At 34.4% G+C, this 23409-nt stretch overlaps 1 protein-coding gene across 1 annotated transcript; it reads left to right on the top strand.

Annotated features, from left to right (window-relative positions):
- The first annotated feature begins 2155 nt into the window (after positions 1–2155).
- On the top strand, positions 2156–23110 carry LOC128982499 (ionotropic receptor 25a-like). Its single transcript, XM_054401459.1, has 5 exons — positions 2156–2229; positions 2785–2915; positions 18583–18730; positions 21762–21864; positions 22942–23110. Exons 2-4 carry the CDS (start codon positions 2795–2797, stop codon positions 21790–21792), a joined length of 300 nt encoding a protein of 99 aa, XP_054257434.1. The 5' UTR covers positions 2156–2229; positions 2785–2794; the 3' UTR covers positions 21793–21864; positions 22942–23110.
- The last annotated feature ends 299 nt before the right edge of the window (positions 23111–23409 follow it).

The following is a 23409-nucleotide window of genomic DNA, read 5'->3' as shown; positions in this document are numbered from 1 at the left end:
GGTAAAAATGGGTTTTTCTCATTTTTGACCCTAATAACAAAGATTTTGCCATTTCTTTCTAAGCCATTTTGTAGAGCCTAAAAAAGGAATAATTTAGTATTTTGAAGTGCTGTTCTATGCCTAACGGTCACGGAGAAGATTAAAAAAAGTTTAATATGTATAAAATTACCATGTTATTCTTATAGAGGAAATGAAAACTGTTGTAGTTTACTTGATTATGGACATATGTTGATAAAACTTGGCAAATTTATTTATTTCATCCTATACTATTGACTTATAGTCAAGAAACACTTTTTACCTTCCCTGTAGCAGCAAACCTAAGCATTTGTTAATTATAATTTGTTATTAAAATTGGGAATAAATATGTGTTATTTAAGGAAATATTTAAAGAAAAAAAGTAATCAGACAAGTTGAAATTCGCTTAGTCTGCAGGTTTGCTGGGGCGGGGGTATTTTAGCTTGATATCGAATATATATATATATATATAGGGAATAAGTAAAAAATAAGGTTTGACAATTATATAGGGATATTTAGGCAAAGATCAGGATTTTTGTAATTGGTGGCTAAAAAATTATCCCTATGTTATTCTTATGGGAAAAACGCCTAAAATGAGGTCACATTGTAATATTGCCACTACTGTGCTTGATGGTTTTCAGTTCTCTATTGTAGCTCTGCTCTGTCATTGGGACATTAAAAAAGCAAAAGTTATTAATAAGTTAAAACCTAAGATAAATCAAAATAAAGCTGACCAATCAGGTGTATTTAAAATAAAATGCGCTAGTTGTCCGAATACATACATTGGAAAAACAGGACGTTCCTTTAGCATTAGGTACAAAGAACATCGCCCAAACAGAAAGACTGACAAACAAAAATCCACGTTCGCACAACACCTGGTGGTGTCATTAGTTGGTAGTCCATCTCAACAGACTGCACCACGTTTTTGGCTTCAAAATTTTACATTACATGGGAATTCTATTCTCTGTATAATCAACTGTTCAAATTAGCTGTTGTCATAACTTAAAAAAAATAATAGTGCTGTACCCTGTTGGCATACCTTAAAAATTTTGAATGCTATTGAATGTCATAGAATCAACTCCTTTAGTTGAAACAGCTGACAAAATTCTTTAATTACTTTTAAATATGAATACTCATAAGGTTAACACCGGCAACTACAGAGCCACTGGGGTGGAGCCTGAAAGGATTTTTGAGATAAGAATATGCCTATATGTTAATGGGAATGTGAGCTACCATCATGCACAATTTCAGACCAATCCGACCAGTAGTTAATGAGTGATTGAACCCCAAACAAACAAACACACAAAATTTCACGTTTATAATATTAGTATGGTCATAGACAAAAATAATTAAATATAGACCATAGACTGTCAGCCGTGCTGTGGTTACCATGGTCAGGCCCAGACTGGCTAGGTCCGCAGGTCCTCAAACGCGGAGCGCCCCCGGCTGAAGGGGACATTTTCTCGCTTGAAAATACAAAAGAACGTTGTTACTTGTTAGAAGTTATCAAACGTTCTTAGTAACGATTTGTTTACATTTTCCAAACTAGAGAACTGTGTTTAACAACTGTTTGTATCTTGCCGTTTATATAAAGGCAGAGATCCATTGACTATATATCATAACTTGGTATATAGTTATGGTATATACTCAATGATACAACCTACAGTAGCCTATTGAAAGTTGAGTTGCGTTGTTGTAGTGTAATACATCGTCTGCGCGGTGACTTGTGTTGTAGTTAGGAGAAAACAGCTAAGTGATGCTCTATCATATTAGCTTATTACTACAGCATAAAGACAGCGCAAAAAAGACAGGAAAATAAGAAAAAAGGTACTGGACTCTTTCCGAACGATGTGCTGATTCTAGATGCCCCCGATTCTGGAACATCAGTATGGTTACCATAGGTTTTGGCGCACACCACTGGGAGCGCCGTGTAGTTACGTAGCGCTAAAGCCGTAACTACATGGCGCTCCTAGCGGTGTGCGCCAGAACCTATGGTAATCGCAGCACAACTTAGGTCTATATTCAATTATTTTTGTTCGTATGGTATACATACACAGTAGGCCTACTAATGGTACATATCTATTACCTCCTAGTACCTCACAGCTATACTGTAGCTAATTTATCATTTGTTTAGGTCGGTGGGGAATTCAGTAAGCTACCTTTAGCAATTGCTCTTCAGAAAAACTCTCCTCTTAAAGAACCATTCAATAAGGTGTAAGTATATTTTAAATTAATTGAAAAAACATTTATTCTACCTATGTAATTCATACAATAAATATATATGTTTTGATTATAAAACTTTGATTTTTTAGTTAATCATTATTTAATTTTGATTCCTATTAAACTAGGCCTTGATTGACACACCTGGTGCAAAGTTAAATGACCTTGAGGTTGGGTAAAGGATAGAACTGCCAAACAGAGCCGCAGACACTTTTTTGGATCGAACCATTAGTGACCTTAAGGCAGTAGTTAAAAAAATTAAATGGAATGAATTGTTCAGAATCTTGTAAGTAAAAAAATTATGATTAATTAATTTTGATTAATGTGTAAAATTTAATAGTATTTTCCTTGTGTTTCTCCAGTTTACATAACAGACTAAAATCCATTACAGTGGTTATGTTTTTCATAGTGTGTTTATGATTTAGAGTACATATCTCTATGATAAGACACTATGTAATTTACTATGACAAAATACATGGTTAATACAAATATTTTATTTCAATATATATTTTCTGTATTGTAAAACTCGCACTGTAAACAACTTTTCAGACTGAATGAAATGCTTACCCAACGCAGATTGGCAAATCTGAAAGAAAAATGGTGGGAAGAAAACCCGGCTCGTATAACGTGCAAATCCCAGGATTCCTTCACTGATGAAAGGACCTACCTCACTAATATTGGTAATTAAAAAAAAATTGATTAGTATTTAATAATTCCGTAATGACATTTTTCAATTTGGCTATTTAATGGTGGAAATTAACTATTTTTGTTTAATTTATTTGGGTTTAACACTAGGATTTTTGTAATCGATTGTTAGTAATTTGGATTTTTAGTAATCGAGGGGGCCCATTTTTTACCCTGCCAGTGCCCTAGGCAAGACTAATTAATAGTAGTGCCAATTTACATTTTGCAATATACAGGGTGCCCATAAAAAACGTTTCAAGACTTTGGGAAATTAATCCTCATACTAAAAGAAAAAAAAGTATCTGAAGGTATATCCGAAAATGCATATTTCTGGACATATATCCGCCATTTTGTTTTTTTACAAAAATATTTTTATCTGTGAAGTTTTTCATTCAATGATTATGACATTTGGTAAGCATGTTAGCATACACAAGACCTATTATAGAAAAAATAATAAAGTTGTTCCGATTGTTAATTTTAAAATGGCAGCCGTTTGAATTTTTATAACTTAAATAACTAAAAAACGGCTAATTATATGAAGAAATGTCATGGATACTTTTTTTGCATTTTTAATTCCCTATCAAAGGATACCAAGATCATAAATATCGTACAAAAATTACTGAAACATAACGTTTTTAGTGTAAAAATATTAGTTATTAGGGGAACACTTTATTTTGCCTGATCTTAAAAATAAATACCCCCGCCGCAGCAAACCTGCAGACTAAGCGAATTTCCATTTGCCTGATTAGATTCAGACTTAAATGTCTCCGACAAACAACTGAAACAGAAAGTATTTAGTGTATTTCTTATATAGGGAATAAGCTATTACCGTAGTACTCATGGTAAGACCTGGACCTTGGACCGATTTACTTTTTCGTGTTGAGGTCCCTATTGGACTAAAACACCATCCGTTAAAATTTATATATACATATGTATCCGTTAGCACGATAACTAAAGCAAAAATGATCCGATTTTGATGAAATTTGGTATAAACGTGTAAACCTACATTTATTTGAACGAGTTAGCGAACCAGCATGAACGGACTATGGGAACGGGGATTTATGGGGGATTTAATGAGGTAAAAATTGTGTTTTCTAATTTTTTACAAAAACAAAAATCAGCCATTTCTTTCCAATCCAATTTGTAGAGCTAAAAAATAATAATTTAGTATACTGTATTGAAGGGTTATTATGCACCTAATAGTTAAGGTGAAAATTCAAAAAAATGGTAAATTTTAATTTCCCATGCTATTTTTATGGAGAATAAGCAAACTCTTGTTTCTTCATTTCTGTTGTTTTTTGCCTCCTGGTCACAAATTTAAATTAATTTAGATCTTAAAATACCTTTTAATCCGTCAGTGTGATCATATGTCAGCGATTAGCGGCGACCGGTTTCAGCCCAGCTATTAGGCCATCTTCAGGCGATGAAAGAACATAAATATCACTCCGAAGAGGTTGTCAGAAAGTCTATAAATACGTCAGGAGAAACAACATTTAAATACTTTTTTTACAAAACACAAACAAAAACACGTGTGGCCACAAATTGACTGCACGGTGGACGGTACGCGCACATTAAAATGCTAGTCCAGACTGTCGTCACTGCCCAACAGGGAAATACAGGGAAGAAAAACCATTTACATAATTTTTTTACAAAAAACAAACAAAAACACGTGTGGCCACAAATTGACTGCACGGTGGATGGTACGCGTACATTAAAACGCTAGTCCACACTGTCGGTCCCAGGTCCAGGGCTTACCATGAGTACTACGGTAATAGCGATCGGAAATTCACTAAAAACTTTCTATTTCAGTTTGTCATATTATTATAATTTGTAATACATATGTATTGTTATTCGTTCTGGCTAATAAATAAGTTCCGTAGACCAGAGGTCAAACATGATAAGGGCGCGACTTGCATGTCCCCCACCCCATTTGTTAACTAGCCTAGACGCTTCCTTAATAAACTGGGCTTTGTAGCAGCAAGACGTGTTTTATTAAAGACCCGTCATAAGACATGGCGCAGTACGAAAATGGCTAAAATGTTGTTTCTACAACCAGTGACAATTATGTTTATACTCATGTGCGTGGTATTAAAAGTATTTTAGAGTGCGTATAATTAATGCAGTGAGATAGAAATGAAGCCTGGACAGGGAGAAGAAAAGACTACGGCGGGTAATTGACAAGGTCAAGAAGGACGCTCATCGACTTCATCGTCACCAGCTGCCGCCATTGTGGTACAAAATGCAGCACCGCCAATTAAAGTTCCCTCTGAGTTGAGTTGGACAGGTAACATGGCCAAGAACTGGTCATTTTTTAAAGAGAGATTTGACATTTTTATGGTTGCAAGTAAAAGCAACAAAGAAAATAGTGAATATCAAATTGCTCTTTTATTATCAGTGATAGGCGATCGCGCACTCAAGATCTATAATAACTTAACGTACTCAGCTGATGAAGATAAAAGTAACATTAAAGTTGTAATTGATAAGTTTGCTAACTATTTTATTCCTACCATAAATGTCACGTATGAGAGACATGTTTTCTTTTTAAGGGAACAGAAGCAAGATGATAGCATTGATAGTTATGTGACTGACTTAAGAGATTTAAGTAGTACATGTGAGTTTGGTATTTTGACTGATAGTCTAATTAAAGATCGCTTGATTTTAGGAATAAAAGACAGGACTCTGAAAGATCGTTTATTAAGGACTAAAGATTTGACCTTGAGTTTAGCATTAGACATTTGTAGAGCCTCAGAGACGGCTAATCATCAGTTACAAGAAATTTGCTCCACAGAATCAGGTTCAAACATGGGCCTACATAAAGTAGACATCGACAGACGCAAACCAAATCGACAAGGCAGCGACTTGATGATGTCAGATGCTATACGTCATAGCAACCATCGCAAACGGAAAGGGCTTGCTGGAGGATTTCCATCAGCTGATCGGAACCGTCCCCCTCCCACTACATCTACGTCGGCTGCAGCTGCAGGTTTCAACAACGACAAACAACGATCACATTTTGCAGGTTACAAAAAGTTTAGTGGTTCGGTAAAAAAGTGTTTTAAGTGTGGTTACAACCATAATTTTAATGGGAAATGTCCTGCGTTTGGTAAACGTTGTGGTAAATCTGGAATCATGAATCACTTTGCAAATCAGTGCAAAACAAAAAATGTAAATAGTATGAATGATCAGATTAATGTAAATAGTAATATTGATGATTTGTTTGTTGGTTCTCTGAATACTATTCACTGTGTGTCTACAAAAAATCGTAAACAATGGAACACAGAGTTGTTGGTTGAAAATCATCCTGTTATATTTAAAATTGATACAGGTGCCGAAATTAATGTAATTAATCAAAATGTGTTCAATTCTCTTGGTACAGATGTCAACCTAGTCGACACTGATGTGCACCTAACCTCCTATACAGGTCAGAGGTTAAACGTAACAGGTAAATACACTTTAAATGTAGTTCATAAGAATGAAACTCACATCTTAGAATTGTATGTTGTAAAAGCTAAAGCTCCATGTATTTTAGGTCTCTCAGATTCTGTTGAGCTAAACTTGATAAAAAGAGTAAACTCTCTTCAAAACAATGAAGTAGGGCTAGGGTCTAGTTCTGACACAAGTGCTAATAGGTCTAGGCCTACTTGTAATCAGGTTAAAGGTGAAACTTGTACTGATATATTTAATGATTATCCTGATTTAATGTCTGGTATTGGTTGTATGAAAGGTTCGTACAAAATTGTGCTCAAAAATGGTGTAGCACCTGTAATTCATGCTGCTAGAAAGGTACCAGTAGCAATTGTACCTAAGCTTAAAAGTAAACTTGAGTCCTTAGTTAGGCTTAAAATTATCGAAAAGGTCGAACATCTCACTGAATATGTTCAATCACTGGTAATTGTATACAAAAAAAATGAAGATCTACGATTGTGTTTAGATCCCAGAGAGTTAAATAATGCTATAATGAGGCCACACTTTCAAATTCCCTCCTTTGAGGAAATTGCTAGTAAAATGGCAGGTGCCAGATATTTCAGTACTTTAGATAGTAAAAATGGATTTTGGCACGTTCAACTAGACGATTAGTCTTCGGACCTTTACAATCCCGGTGTTACAAAAACACAGTAAAGGGCAAGGAATCTATATATTAATACGCAAGCAGTTTTCTTTTCACAGTCATAACTCAATAACGGCTTGATGGATTTTAAAGTTTGAGGTGTCAAATCAAAGGTATTTTCACGTAGTTGTGCAAATACGCCTCAGAATATTAAGAAAGGGCATCATTTAAGTACATTTAAGGGCTAAAGTTTGGAAGGTGGCGCTATCTGTTGACATTAGATCAAACTCATTTCCTTTTTTTTACAAATAAAATAACATATGGACGTAGTTTGAAATAGTTTTTAAGGTTAACCACAGACTGCAGGACCGACTTATTACTTATTACTTACAGAGCAAAGCCGGAATTTTATATTTGTATTTAAACATCTGTTAACTAAGTCTGGTTCATAAATAAAGAGTTTACTAGCAAGATCTGACAACAAATTAATTGTTTGTAATGGTTATTTGTAATGGTTGAATTTATTTACCTTACATCGTATTTTACTGAATTATCATGTAGTTTTGGTTATAGTTTGGCGTGATTAAGTGAATGTTTGAAAGTGATTAATCACAGTGCAGTTACCCGTTACATTACAATATTATCATGTAATTTTGTATCAAAATTCCTTTGTAGTGTTTTCTGTTGATTGGTTAACTTTCCTATTTTATCTAAATTTAAAATTAAATGCCACCAGTAAGACAAAGAACTGTGAGTGGCTAGAGGGAACGCAAACGTGGCCGCTTGCATCAACCTACCAATTTGACGGATACAGAGTGGCAGTACCGCCGTCGTGATACATCCAATCTCGGACAAATTAACGTTAAATTTTTACATTGTGGTGGCTTACATTTTAAGCAAGAAAAGACTGGCCGAGACAGTTCAATTATTACTCTTTGTTGCCATAAATGAAAGGTTCATTTACCTCATTTGCGAATTTCCCCATACTTTCAGGAACTTATTGGAAACTCCCAATCTGAAAACAGGGCTGTGAAGCTTGGGTCCAGAAATTATCTGGATAAAATTTGTCAATTGAATTGCGCCTTTGCCATGGTCAGCTCTGAAGCTCATTTTGACGAGAGGATCACACAGGGTATTTACAATTTCAAGATCCATGACAAGTTTTACCACCGAGTAGGTAATCTAATTCCTCAAGAAGGCCATGATCCTGAATACGCACAGATCTATAAGTACGACGTTGGCACTGGAACCCAACAGCGCATGTAAAACAATTCAAACAAAAATGAAAAAAAATGCGGGAAATAGGGTGACAATGTCCAATTTGCCATTTGCCTAATCTTTTAAAAAACGGTGGCAGAAATTTATAGGGACGAGAGCTCCTGGGAGTCGAGTTAGATTCTTATGTGCATAGTAAGAGACCAAAGAAGTGGCTTCCCTCGCTACAATGATGCTACCTGTATAAATGTCGCAGCTATTTTAATGCTGAAAAAAGAGCACCACCTGGCTAAATAAATCATTGTTTTTCTTCTTAATTTCAAAAACTAATAGTGTTTAACGTGAATCCGTTCTAGATACGTCGTTAAATCTACTCTTATGTTCCCAACCGGAGACTTTGGTTCGTACACCTAATTTAAACATGCCTACAGAACATATCGTAGACATAATTTAACAATGCTATCGTACGTGTCGTACTGGTTGGCGTCAAGAGAGGGATTTAGCTTGCTACATTGGTCTGAAAAGCTTATTTTACAGTGTATGGTTGACATCTACGTTTTCATAGAGGGCACCCGCGGCCTACAGTACATAAGAGATAGCCAAAATAATTAAATAATTTAAATATTGTACCTTAGATTACTTTTATAATTTTTTACAACGTAATATTTTCACGTTCCAATAATCAGTCATATAAATTGCTTTAGAGTGACTCTATGATTGAGGTTTTTCTGTTTATGTTTTCTGTTCTTCATTATTTTATTTCCAACTGCATTTTTGCTCGATTTCGAGCAACAGGTTATCTAGTGTGATTTATTGGCCAAACATCAATAATAAAATAGAAGATGTTGTAATCAAATGTGAAACTTGTGCTGTCAATGCAAGAAGTAATTTCAAAGAACCTTTGTTGCCTCACCCAGTTCCCAAACTTCTGGGGCAGAAGGTAGGATTAGATTTATTTTTTTATGATGGTAAAACTTTTTTATTGTGTGTTGATTATTTTTCAAAGTATGTAGAGATTTTAACCATGCAAAGTATGTCAAGCTAACATGTAGTAAGCCAGGTAAAAGCAATTTTCAGTAGGCATGGCATTCCCAAACATGTAATTACCGCTCATGACACTTGTTTTACTGGTTTTGCTTTTAAAGAATTTAGTGTTCAATGGAAATTCAATCATGTGTTAACAAGCTCTCACTTTTCTCAGGCAAACGGGATGGTAGAGCGAGCTATCCAAAATGTGAAAAATATTGTAAAGAAATCTATGTTAGAAAAAACTGATTTGTATCTAGCCTTATTGGAGTACAGAAACACTCCTATTAGCAACTCGATTCCATCTCCTGCGGAGATATTGTTCAGTAGAAAGATCAATGGTGTACTACCGTCTAATGAAATGTCACTTAGGCCTAAGTTAAATTATAAGAATGTTCGAAATAGTTTGATCTCAAGGCAAGAAAAACAAAAAATGTACTATGACAGAAAAGCTAGGCCTATGAGACCTCTTAATAATAATGAAAATATTCTTATGAAGCATAAGAATCAGTGGGTACATGGTAAGGTAATCAAAAGTAGAAATTAACCAAGGTCCTATATTGTTAAAAGTAACATATCACATGAACACGAACACCAACACATACGGACATATTAACATTTAACAAAAGGTTCTCGGGGACGGAATACAGACCTGTGTTTATTTAACTGTACCGTCGCGGGAGCCGGCTGGAGAACACATAGACTGCGTTTGTTTCGGCTCCGCTTGTTCGTGCTATGCAGTGGTTGTTCTAAAAAAAATTTGAAACTCGGCTGAGTGTTTGACTTAATACTGTAACAACTAGTTGTAAATAAAAAAAAAACAAGCCATAATTAACATAGCTTTTGAAGGTTTTTGAGTTATTCTATCACGTTCTAACAGCGGCAAGCGGGGCCAGACAGTTCAAGGTCAACCGGTCTGTCTTATCATCAAGTGCAGAACGTCATGGCTCCCCCGGAAAAACCCACCCCAATGAAGACCAGGTCAATGAGTGACAGTATTATACACAGAGTAAATAGAGTGTTATATATTCAATGGTGACAGTGGCATTTTAAGTTCGTTAAATAGTCGAATGGATGACCTCTTCAAGGAAATACGTGGACTTCGTGTCATCCTTTTTTTTCAAATAATGTACACATCTTGTTTTAGTGTTTATTTGATTTTGTAAGGGTTCTTACGGGAGACCAAGTTAACAGCATCGGGTTCCCCTATAACTTTTAATAATACTATTTAGAATAAGTAGTCAATTTGTAGTGTAACTTGAATTAAAAACATATTCAAGACATTTAAAAACAATTTATTTACTTCCAAAATTATAAACCTTGATACACTGACATCTTTTTCTTTAAATTAACTTTTATTAAGATCATTCTCTGCTCAAATTTGATTTTTAACATTTACTTTTCTTTACACAATTTTGGATATTTCTTGAATTTGAATTATTATTTAGTTTCATGAGCCCTAAAAAAATACAATAACATTAGAATTCTAGAATTAAAACTAAAATAAGCTGAAAAGGAGCAGATGAGACATACTGAAAATAAAAAGGTTAAGACTATTAAAAATTCGAACAAACTTACCCAAATTGGGGTACCAGAGACTAAGATGGTTAATCACAAATGAACTGAACTACAGTAATACCAAACTAAACCCGACTGAGGAAGAGCCTTGCAGCACGTGCTGTCTTATATACCTCCCCCTCCCCCAATGACGTCTCATCTACTTTACAAGAATTATTCTGAATTGACTTGTAACATTTTGTTATTTGAGCAGAGTTGCAAACTATTTCTTTAATAATAACACGAATTTTCAAATTTTATTTCAATACATAAACAAAAAAATATTAACCTAATCAAAAATGCTACAAAATTCCCCTGACTAAAATTTTTTTGTTGGCAAAGAAATAAAATTTATTTATACATCTTTACTAAATTCAAACAAAAGATTCTAATTCAAATTGTCTATTTTATCTTGTTACTATGTTTTGGTCCCATCACTTTGGCGTAGAACCCAACAGGTGAGCTCCCTTTTGGCATTTATTTGACGGGAAGCATGACTGGACCTCCGGTGTATTGAGGAAGGTCAGGGATCAGCTGATCGGCTCATCCACTCTCATTAGCTAGTGTGTCTGCCCGTCTGCTATGTAGGTGGACTGCATTTGACTTCTACACCATATTCTCGTACAGCTCATAAAACAGTTTTAGACCAAGTATAAATAATAGGCATAAGCAAGTTCCTTCACCCTTTTTAACATTTTCAGATAAATAATCGATTAAAAAGACAATTGAAGAGAAGACAATCATAATATGGTAATTAATACATATAAAACATTTCTTTTTCATTTTCCACATTCTCATCTCAAGTACGTTAGTGTTTTGTGGTGGTCTTCACACTTCGAGAGTGTATGTCAAGTGCTAAAGTTTGTGTATATGTATGTTTTCGTGAATCGAAGTGTGTACGTAAGTGCGTGTAAGTACGTGTGTGAGTGCATGTCTAGTCAAGTGTAGTGATAGTGAAAGTAGGTCGTTGCGGCCGGTTCAAGTTCAAGGTCAAAGTATGTTTGTGTCTTGAGAATCGAACTGGAATTCTACTTTGAGGTAAAAGACAAACATGATTTTGTAATAAATATACCAATAATGTCATCATTCATAATAATCTGAAAATCAAAATAAAAACATTGTTAACATTTCTTTGATTTAAAACCTGTTCATACTGTACCATTAATAAAAATGTGTATACATAAATATTTACAATACTCTTGATGTTTGTTTACATTGTTTATCCAAGCTTTAGTTGTGAAACATGAACTCTTTTGATAACATCAGGATTATTTAACTTTTGAATTATACAGCTGACACCTGAAATAAAGATTAATATTTTATAAGGTCCATCATACCTGAAAGCAGTTTTGGCTTGAAACTGTTTACCTTTGTTACTCAACTGATATGTCTTGACATAAACAATACTATCTTTCTTGAATGGATGCATACTTTTCTCTTCTCCATATTTTCTTAATTTTTCATTTGACTTGTTTCTCATTTTATTATTTACAATAGCTTGACTTAATTTTCCTGCTAATTCCTTCTTGTCCACTTCTTCCTCCAGTAGATCATTTAAATGCCACACGTTAGATAGAGAATTGTTTACTTTGTAGCTAAACATTAGTTCGTGAGGCGTGTACTTCGTAGCTTCATTACAAGCACTGTTTAAAGCTAACTGAATGTCACTTAAATTAGTGTCCCATTTATTTTGGCAATCATGAAAATAAATTTGGAAAATTGCTTTAATGTTTCTGAAGTATCTCTCGGCTATGTTACTCCTAGGAACATAAGGAATTATTGTTCTGTGCACAATGCTTTTACTGAATAAATAGTTTTTAAATTCACTGCTCATAAAACATTTAGCATTATCACCTATTAATTCTTTACATAGTCCAAAGTTTTTAAAAACAAAGTTCTCTAAAATATTTACAATTGATTTAGACTTCGCATCCCTTATTGCATATATCCAGACAAACTTAGTACACTGGTCAACTATGATTAACAAGTTATTGTTTTGAGCTTTCGTTCTTGTCAATGGCCCAAAAATGTCTATGTACAACCTATCCATCGGCGCTTGAGCACTACTTGACACCAAGGGACCTTCAAACACTTGTTGAGCCGGTTTACCTTTACTACATAGCTCACATGATTTTATTCTTTGTTTTACTACTTCCGAAATATTTGGCAAGTAAAAATATTCCGTTATTTTCTTGATTGTTTTGTACAATCCTAGATGACACCCGCTTAGTGAATTGTGAAAATATTTATATACCATGTCTACCAAATTGTTAGGTAAATATATTTTCTTCGCACCTTTACCATTTGATTGGTGCATTAATACACCTCGGTTTAGTGAAAACTTCTGATTGTTAGTTCCCTCATTTATGCTGTCAATTATTTTACAAATCTCCTCGTCTTCACTTTGGTGAGACTTAAAATCGCTAAATGTCAATGGAAAGTCTTTAATATTATTAATAAAAAGTACTTCCTTTACTTCTAATTTCTTATTTGCTTCATCATTGTTGGACTTAACACTAGTATTTACATTATTTACAACTTTCAACATTCACTTCTTTAGTTTCAAAATGTCTTGACAAAAAATCGGCTACTGCATTGTCTTTCCCTTTAACATGTTGAATTTCAAATGGTAGACTAAGAATAGTTTCTACCCACCTACCTAACTTTCCAAGTTCACGGAAATTTCCTAAAACCCATGCCAAGGCACTGTTGTCCGTTATCAGAGTAAACCTTTTGTGTTCTAGATAGTTTCTAAACTTATTGATAGCACTGACTACAGCTAAAGCCTCTTTATGGTACACAGATAAACATTTCTCAGAGTCTGAAAATTTCTTAGAATAATAAGCCACAGGTTTAACATCCCCATTAAAGCTTTGAAGAAGAACTGCCCCAGCCGCTAGTTCGCTTGCGTCACATTGTAAGATAAACGGCAAGTTGTAATCAGGTATCGCCAAAACAGGTGGATTGATTATAGCTTCTTTCAATTTTTCAAAGTTACTTTGACATTCCTCAGACCAAATAAACTTTTTATTCTTTTTCCTTAGTTCATTTAGACATGCAGCTAATTTAGAGTACTCTGGTATGAACTTGGAAAAATATGACGTCATACCAATAAACATACCTACACCTTTGGCATCTTTAGGCGGCTTACTGTTCCTAATAGCTAATGTTCGGTCAGGGTCTATAGATACTTGATTTTTAGAGATTAGATAACCAAGAAAACTTATTTCCTTACTGGCAAATACAGCTTTACTAGGATTAACTGTAAGGTTATGTTTCTTTAACTTCTCAGTAACTTGTTTTAAATGATTTAAATGTTCCTCTAATGTTTGACTGTAAATAATCAAATTATCCACAAAGTTAAGTATAAACTTAAATTTTTCTTCTTTGAAAACTTGGTTAAGATAAGAAGATAGAATTCCGCTACCAGAATGAAGTCCAAAAGGCAAACGATTCCACTCATACAGTTCATAATTAGTTGAGAAGGCCGTAATATGTTTACTATCTTCCGCTATTTTAATCTGATGAAAACTTTGTGTCAGATCTAGCACAGTAAAATATTCAGAATCCCTTAGATAGTGGTATAATTCATGAAGATCACCGATAGGATAATTATCTTGTTCTATTTTCTTATTCAACGTACTGTAATTTATTACCAACCTATGTTTGTCTGAGTTAGGCTTCTTAATAACAAAACTAGGACTGGCATAGCTTGATAGACTGGGTCTTATTATATCTTGTTTTAATAAGTCATCAATAATATCCTTGACAATTTTATTCTTAGGAGGACTTAATGGGTAACTTTTCTGTTTAACAGGGTTATTATCTTTCAACTTTAAACTAACTTCAAAGTTAATAGCTTCACCTATCTTGTTAGTAAAAACAGTTGGATTATCTTGTATTAGTTTCCTTATCTCGGGTCCTGCTTGATTACAGCCGACAACAATTTCCTTGTTTACATTTGCACTGATTATTGTAGGGTTATGACTCAACTCAATTTTAAAATCTGGGCTGAATTTAAAATAACAACTGTCTGCACTTAGATCCAAAACTAAATTTGATTTCTTGATAAAGTCAGATCCTAATATTACTCTCCAAGCTAGACTTCTTGCAATTAAAAATCTTACTTTCCAGGAAAAATTATGTATCTTTACAATTAGCTTACATTCTCCAATTATAGAAATATCGTTATTTATTGCTGACTTGCAGTTAACATTAACTTCCTTTGCTTCTTTAACTAAGTTACATTTTGACATTTTCCTGTACATATCTTCACTTATTAAACTGACACTACTTCCTGAATCTAAGAGGACATTTTCATTTATTTTATTTCCAAACATTACTTTAAGAGTGGGTAGCATAGGTTTTCCTATCTTAGATTTTAATCTTGTTTGTTGTACTGATCCGGAGTGATAATTTATTCTTCTACTGTACGAGTTAAATTTTCTTACTTCCTTATTGTTTATCATTTTCTGAACTTTAATTCTACCAGAGAAATTTGCACTCTTTATCCGGGAAAAACCTATTGTATTATAGTGGTTTATGGTTTTTCCCCAGTTGACTCGTTTTTTGGAGAGGTAGGGGATTCTTTGGCACGACAGTTAGGGGTGTAATTGTTTTGTTTCCTAAAACAATTGCGAGCAACGTGTCCGAGTCGGTTACAATTGTAACACTTGGGAGGTGTTCTTGAAACATTTACATTGTTAACCATCCGGTTGTGACATAGGGTGTACTCTAATTGAACGTCTACAATCATCATAGGCGACATTTTGAGCGTGAATACAAAGTTGGTCTAAATCTTCAAAAGTTGAGGGCATTTGATAAAATACTAACTTAGCTCTTGTTTCGGGATTCATTCCGATTGTAATCAATTCTACTAACTCCCGTTCAGAGTATGCACAGTTCAATAGTTTAGCATTTTCTTTGGCAGCTAAAATGTAAAAATCAAATGCTTCATTTACTCTTTGGGGTCTGTTAACTAAATTTCGTTTCAGACTCTCTCTGAGACCTACAGGTACAAAATAACTTAACAAGTTTTGATGTAAAGCAGTTAAGCCTAACTTCAATCGTTTACATTCCAATATCTTGATATGCAAAGGCCCTGTAGTGTAACCTAAACATAAATCCACGATTTGCTCATCTGACAGTTCGGTTTCATCTTTTAGCTATGTTTATCTTTTAATATGTTTCTGATAAAGCCTAACAACTTATTAACATCCAAACCATCACAAACTTGAAAGTTTTGTAAGTGAATTTGAATTGGATTTGGTAGCTTAGCGAAACTACATTTTTGGTCCTCTTGTACATTAAAGCTCGATTGTGTTACTTTTTCTACACATTTTAATTTTTCTGAGAAAACATTTTCAAGCTCCTCCTCTTCTAAAATACTTTCACTTAACTTACGTTCTACCGTAGCTTTTTCATTTGCATCAAAGTTAAGTTTATTAAAAGATTCTTTTACTGACTTTAACTTCTCAATCAACATGTCTACTTTAGATCTTTCATCCTCACCCAACTTAAACTGATTTAAGTTCTTTACTCTACCTTCATAGTGGTTAATTTTTATTTCTGCTATAATAAAACTATTAATATCTTTACTATCTTTAAGATCCACAATTTTATCATCCAAACTTTGCAAACTATTATTTAAAGTTTGAATTTCTTCTATAACGACTAACTTTTTTGATAGATTATGAGCGTTAGGCATTACTTTAATTTTTATTCCAGCTCTCAATAATTTTCTTAACTCTGACACACTTTCATTAGGATCAAACTCAATCCCTCTCACTAATAATTCATATTGAAGTTCTTGTTTTAGTAAAAATTCTACTTTTAATGCCATTTTAGTTTCTTCAATAACACATTTTAAATCAAATTAAAGAAATTATATCTTGGACTTGTCATCAAACTTGAGTTAAGCAGAGTTTAGCAGAGTGGCGCATTTTGTAGTGTAACTTGAATTAAAAACATATTCAAGACATTTAAAAACAATTTATTTACTTCCAAAATTATAAACCTTGATACACTGACATCTTTTTCATTAAATTAACTTTTATTAAGATCATTCTCTGCTCAAATTTGATTTTTAACATTTACTTTTCTTTACACAATTTTGGATATTTCTTGAATTTGAATTATTATTTAGTTTCATGAGCCCTAAAAAAATACAATAACATTAGAATTCTAGAATTAAAACTAAAATAAGCTGAAAAGGAGTAGATGAGACATACTGAAAATAAAAAGGTTAAGACTATTAAAAATTCGAACAAACTTACCCAAATTGGGGTACCAGAGACTAAGATGGTTAATCACAAATGAACTGAACTACAGTAATACCAAACTAAACCCGACTGAGGAAGAGCCTTGCAGCACGTGCTGTCTTATATACCTCCCCCTCCCCCAATGACGTCTCATCTACTTTACAAGAATTATTCTGAATTGACTTGTAACATTTTGTTATTTGAGCAGAGTTGCAAACTATTTCTTTAATAATAACACAAATTTTCAAATTTTATTTCAATACATAAACAAAAAAATATTAACCTAATCAAAAATGCTACAATTTTTTTAATTTTGTATAGTCATAATTGGTTTTTATTCTGTTCGTATTAGTTTTACTTACTAGTATTACTTTATTCGTTAAGCAATCAAATAAAGACTATAATTTTTATGCTGTATATTAATTGTTGTCATTCCTGCAATAAAGAGATTTCTATTCCATTCTATTCTATTTTCGAACGATATTTTTTATCTTGATGTTGTTTGATAGGGAATTTACCCTATATCTGGCATTAATCCATTAATGGATGTCAAAAATTTAAGTGTGAGCTGGCAGCATAAAAAAATTGATGTTTAGGACATGGTGTGTTTCAACTAATTTCATATGAGGTATAGAAGCAGGCCTTTTTAAAGTTACAAATATCCCAATTGTTTATTTTCCCTCAGTACAAATAAGGAAACTATGAGAAACTAAACTGTACCCTAAAGAACATTGCCAAAATTATGACATTTCATAAATTATAGGCTTAAATAAACACCCTAAAGAAATTAAATGGTGCCAATGACGTGAATTCACACATTCATGCAATAACACGCAAAGCAAATTTCTATGGTGGAAAAGTAGATACATTATGTAAAAACGAGCTGTTTGGCCCGTCCTACGTACGGGAAACGATCCATTAAAACATTCAAGCATAGTATAGTAAAGAAAAATCTGCCATGAGGAATTAAAACATTTGATCATTGTTTTTTTCCCAACATTTCCTATTATAGCATTATAGCATTACATATAGTATAAATAAGTCAATTCTACAAATGTCATTTCATTTTCATCCAAATGCAGAATTTTTTGTTACATTAAGCAAATGGTATTATGCCAAAAGCTAGAGAAGAATTTTAGCGTCGGCTGCTAGACTTTTCAAACTTAAAACTTAATTTCTAAAAAACTGAAACTCTAAACTAAAATTTTGGTTTCGACATTCCCTAGTTCTCAACATTATCTTTCTTTCAACACAAAAATCATAAAAATCCGTCAAGTGGTTGATTCAGAATCGTGAAATAAAAAACCCCTGTAACGTTTTAATATATACATGATGATAGCAAAGAACACAAACCAATCTAGTTCGTATCAACTACTCAAAAAGCAGTTTACTTTGCAACCTAAGTTATGTTTCAGAGATGTTCATTTAATGTAAAAACTGAATGTATAAACTCATTGAATAATAACATTTCTTCAAAAAAATAAAAAGTTGTTGCTTGTGAACCAACACAAACTATATTAAAGTGTTGTTCAGGATTGTGTATTTTAATTTGTACAGGAGGAGTTTACTCTTTGATCATTATGGGGTTGTTGCTTGCTTTTTTCACCTTAGTATTTGAGTACTACAACCCCAAGGATTACAGATCCCAGGCACCATCAAGTAACTCTAGCAAAGGACCTCATTCAAGCTCATTGCCTTTCCAGAGGTAGGTCATTGTCAATAACTCATCAACTAATAATAAACAGTAATACTAGTTTTAGACAACCATCAAGGTTCACTAAATACCTAATGTAATAAAATTACTTGTAAGTAATCCTTGTAAGTATATTACTTACAAGTATTATACTACTAAGTATAATACTTCAAGTATATTACGTTACTAGTTCTGAAAATAAGTGTTTACCGGACGAGTGTGGTCGTACCCGTGCGAGATAAAGTCGAGTGCGGGATTACCAATCGAGTCCATTAAACACATTTTGGACGAGGGACGTAGAATATTTTATGCCATACTAAGCTAACTTAACAAAAAATATCCCCGCCGCAGCAAACCTGCAGACTAAGCGGATTTCCATTTGCCTGATTGAATTAACAGTAAAATGTCTACTTAAAAATATAACATTTATTTCCTATTTAGAATTAGTTTAACAAGTACTTAGATTTGCTGCATCAGGGAGGGTAAAACTGGTTTTTTTATGTTAATAGTTAGGAAGAAATAAAAACATTTTCCAAATTTGATCAAAATATGTTCATAAACAAGCAAACTACCACAGTTTACTTGTTCTCCATAGGAATATCATGGAAATTTTGAATATACATTTTTTTGGAATTTTCTCCGTAACCATTAGGCGCATGAAAACGCTTCAATATACTAATTTTTTTTTTTTAAGCTCTACAAAATGGTTTGGAAAGAAATTGTTCAATTTTATGTTTTTGGTTCAAAAATGGGAAAACCCTATTTTGACCCCGTAAAACCCCCCGTAAACCCCCGTTCCCATAGTCTGATCACGCTGGTTCGCAAACTCGTTCAAATAAATGTAGGTTTACACGTTTATACCAAATTGCATCAAAATTGGATCATTTTTGCTCGAGTTATCGTGCTAACGGACACACACACACACACACACACCCACGCAAACACACACACACATATATATATATTAATATATATATATATATATATACATATATAAAATTTGAACCAATGGTGTTTTTGGCCTCTGGGGACATAAAAATTAAAAAGTAAATCGGTCCCGGGCCTAGGTCTTACCGTGCCACCTACAGTAATAGCTACTTCCCTATAGGGAAATTCGCTAAAAACAGATTTATTGTACGACAAAAGCATGTAAAAAATATCTTAAGCAACAATAATACTACTTGCCAATTAATTGTAACAGGTTTTTATTTCCGGTCTGAGCTACTGACCAATTTACTACCTTTAGTCCATCAGTGACCTTGAATACTTTACTTTAGGCCTAATACTTTTCAATGAAATGGCGACCATAAAAAGTTATTTTAAGCCAAGTATGAATGGAGATGAGTGTAGGATGAGTGGCGCGATCTTGTGGTCTTGATGGTGACTAAGGCCGACTTATTCCTTAGATACAGCTAGCTGTTAATTAATAGCCCATACAGCTAATGGAAACTAAGAGACCTACAGTTTATAGTGGAATCCGAACCACATTTTTTGCCCGTATATACGAATTTGTCTAATTTTCAGAATAGTACTGCGGATAGTCGTAGTACTCACTCTTGCGGACGTTAATCCACACCAGGAGTATCGCATCCACAGTGCATGCCTATAAATATCCGCAATTCGTAACCTCCTAGTAGCTGGATTACAGGATGCTGCCATCCGTCCCAGTTATCCTTATGATCTCTATAAAAAATATCATGTTCTTTAGCAGCTTTAGGATCGGTCTATTTAGATCGCCCTACCGGCGCATGTACAACTTGATGTGTAGGATCAGTAGCGAACATGTCAAACAGTTGATTTATTAAAATATTAAGGATAATATGAAAGTAAAATTTTGAACTCTGCTTTAGAAATTAAACTTAACCCCAGGTTTGAAATGGGAAGACAAACTTTAGGTCTTTTCAATTTCAATTTCAATTTCAATATTTGTCATGAGAGACGAAGCCCCCTGACTACATACCCGGTACCTATCGTGAGACTTACCCGGGCCCCATGATGTAGGCCGAAGCTTACGCATCAACCTTTTGCACATCATGGGCGGATGACTTAAGGTCATCAGACTCACCGGCTGCCGAAGCAGACCCTTCGGAAAGAGGGTTGCCCCTCAATCCTAACCAGGGTTTCCGGCTACTTGTTTAAGCGTCACTCCACCTGGGTTCCACTAGGTCGGGACCTAGAGGACCATAGTAGAGCGCCCCGACGCATTTAGTGCAAGCAACACTCGGGACCTATCTAATCCCTGACAGGCAAACCCGCCATCAATAGCCAGAAGGAAGGGGACCGTCAGCACGCTGACGGGGGGAACCCCAACCTCCCATTTACACCACTACCCGATCGAGGCCTTACCCAGTTGCTGGGAAACCAGAGATAACCAGAGCGATAGATCCCCGGATACCTCTGGCGGGCTCGGACCCAGCACCCGATCTACTTCGTTTGCCCGTCAGACCCAACATCACTGCCAGGTCATCGGGGTTTCCCAAAAGGAGGCAGGTATAGAAGTGGGACCCACCCGGATGAACCTATCCACCAAAGGTGGCGACATCCTTGACTCAATTGAGGTTCCGGGAAGAACCCCCCACACTCAAGATAACCATACCGTCCGTGATCAGAGACAGGGATTGGTTTGCATAAGTGCCTACAAACCGTTGCCCTCACACTGCGGAAAGTTACGTTTCCCTTGAGTGTCCCCATGAGCTAAGGGTACTTGCCCGTTTTCACCTCCAGGAAAGGCTACTTCCAAAGTCGAGGATATGCCACTCTGAATGCTGGTCGCACACAACAAGCAGGCCGAAGCCCAAAGAACCACAGACACAGGTAGGTTAGAGATTATGATGCACTTCCATCTCTCCTAGAGCTAAACACCCCCCCTATCCTGGATGAAGGGATGTCACTGGGACGCAATGCCCAGTCGTCCATGTCTGTGGCCTACTTGAAATGCCGATTCCAACACCGGACAGTTGCCTCCCCTTTGGGGCTAAACTTTAGGTCTTAGGGGTTAAATGTACTATTTTGTATTAAGTTCATTTTAAGTATTTTTTTTTAGCTGCCGCACAGAAAATGTTCGATATAAGTGAAGCCACGGAAGCCAAAGTTACAATCGTTGTTGCTAAGTGGCTTCAACAAGCCAAAACCAGATGTGAAAGAAGGTAAGGATAAAAATTTTTCACCAACTAACTATTAAACTCATCACTAATAGAATTCCATTGGTAGCCTAATAATACTGTACAGTGGACTCTATTATACAGGGGAGGAGACAGTTGAAATTGACGTGCCCTCATACTTGTTACATGATAAAAGTCTAAGGAAAAATAAAGCTAATAAAGATAACTCTGTAAAAAATAGCCAAACTATAGACACCTTGGGATAATTCATGTAAACAAAACACAAGATGCCAAGACTTTGTACCTTTTAAATCATTTGATCTTTAGACATGTGATGAATGGTCTCAAATCTTTCCTACAAGACAAGTTGGTTCAGTACCGCCCACTTCCTGCCGATCTAGTGTGGTTAAACCGTACTGATAAAAGATTTCTGGTTTAAGAGATATATCTTCTGCTGAGTGCAGTCTGGTTACAAGGTGTTAGGGTAAAAAGGAGTCTACTGCATAATGGTTTTTCATAAACATGTTTTTTATTGTTTATTTGTCATTATTATTGCTCAAGTACTGTATAAGCTAAAAAAATGAAAAATGCTAGTATTTTTATTCTTGTAGAGGGGTTGTTTTCATTTTTCATAGCAATGCTGGGCTTACCTGGGTTAATTTATACTGTAAATGAAAGGTTATATATTGTAGAGTATGAGCAAAATTTGTAACAAATGTCTTGGCTATATTTAGGATAACCAACCAAGAACTATCACTAGTTTTATACTTAAACGATAAAATATAAAATCCCGCAGATTCACTTACGGATTTTATCGAAGTGATAATGCCGCAACGCCTAGGTCTCGCCTGAAGTAATAAGAAAACAATCCTGATGGGCTCGTGTCTAGCATTTTTTGACAAACAATGTAATTGTGTGTTATACATACTGTGGGAAGATCATATATTGTATTTGTATATCATTGTACGAATAAATTAATTTTCATTAAACAGGCCTACACTTGTTGTGAGTTGAACTGCGTTAGTTTAAAATTTTGCTTACTTGCTTATTTTTTATACCAGATACAAAATTAATCATTTTGGTTAATTATTCTTAAATTTAATATTGATTCTATTTGTTTAGAATTTTTTCAGAGGGAAAAAACCTGCCACTGTGGACAATGGGGAAGAGGTTCCACTCAGTGGGGATGAAGATCCAAAAATAAATTATGAATCTAAAAAGTGATACATTTGAAAATAAATGTAAATGTAAAATTTTAGCGTGCTTGGACTGTAGTCTAGGGATCGTCACCTTAGTTAAGAGACGTGGCATTTTCAAATGTAAATGTGTTATGTAAATCTTCAATATAAATCTATTTAGACAAATTACCTCTTGTGTTTTATTTTTAATTTCAAAGAATTTGGAATTCCTCGTAGGTAATGAATAGTAATAATAGGTAAACCTTGTCATTCTTGATCACTTTTACAAGCAAGTTAATCTTTCATTGTTACCAGATCTTTGTGCAGATATAATTGTTGGACATGATATTTTGAAAAACCATGCAAGTATTAAAGTAGTCTTTGGTGGCAACAAGTCATAACCAACTGTATG

The sequence above is a fragment of the Macrosteles quadrilineatus genome, unplaced genomic scaffold (assembly GCF_028750875.1).
Source record: "Macrosteles quadrilineatus isolate MER2022 unplaced genomic scaffold, UCM_ALF_1.0 Scaffold_400__1_contigs__length_77189, whole genome shotgun sequence".
Taxonomy (NCBI): Eukaryota; Metazoa; Arthropoda; class Insecta; order Hemiptera; family Cicadellidae; genus Macrosteles; species Macrosteles quadrilineatus.
The sequence above is the reverse complement of the archived record's forward strand: the minus strand, read 5'-3'. Positions and strand labels throughout refer to the sequence as shown.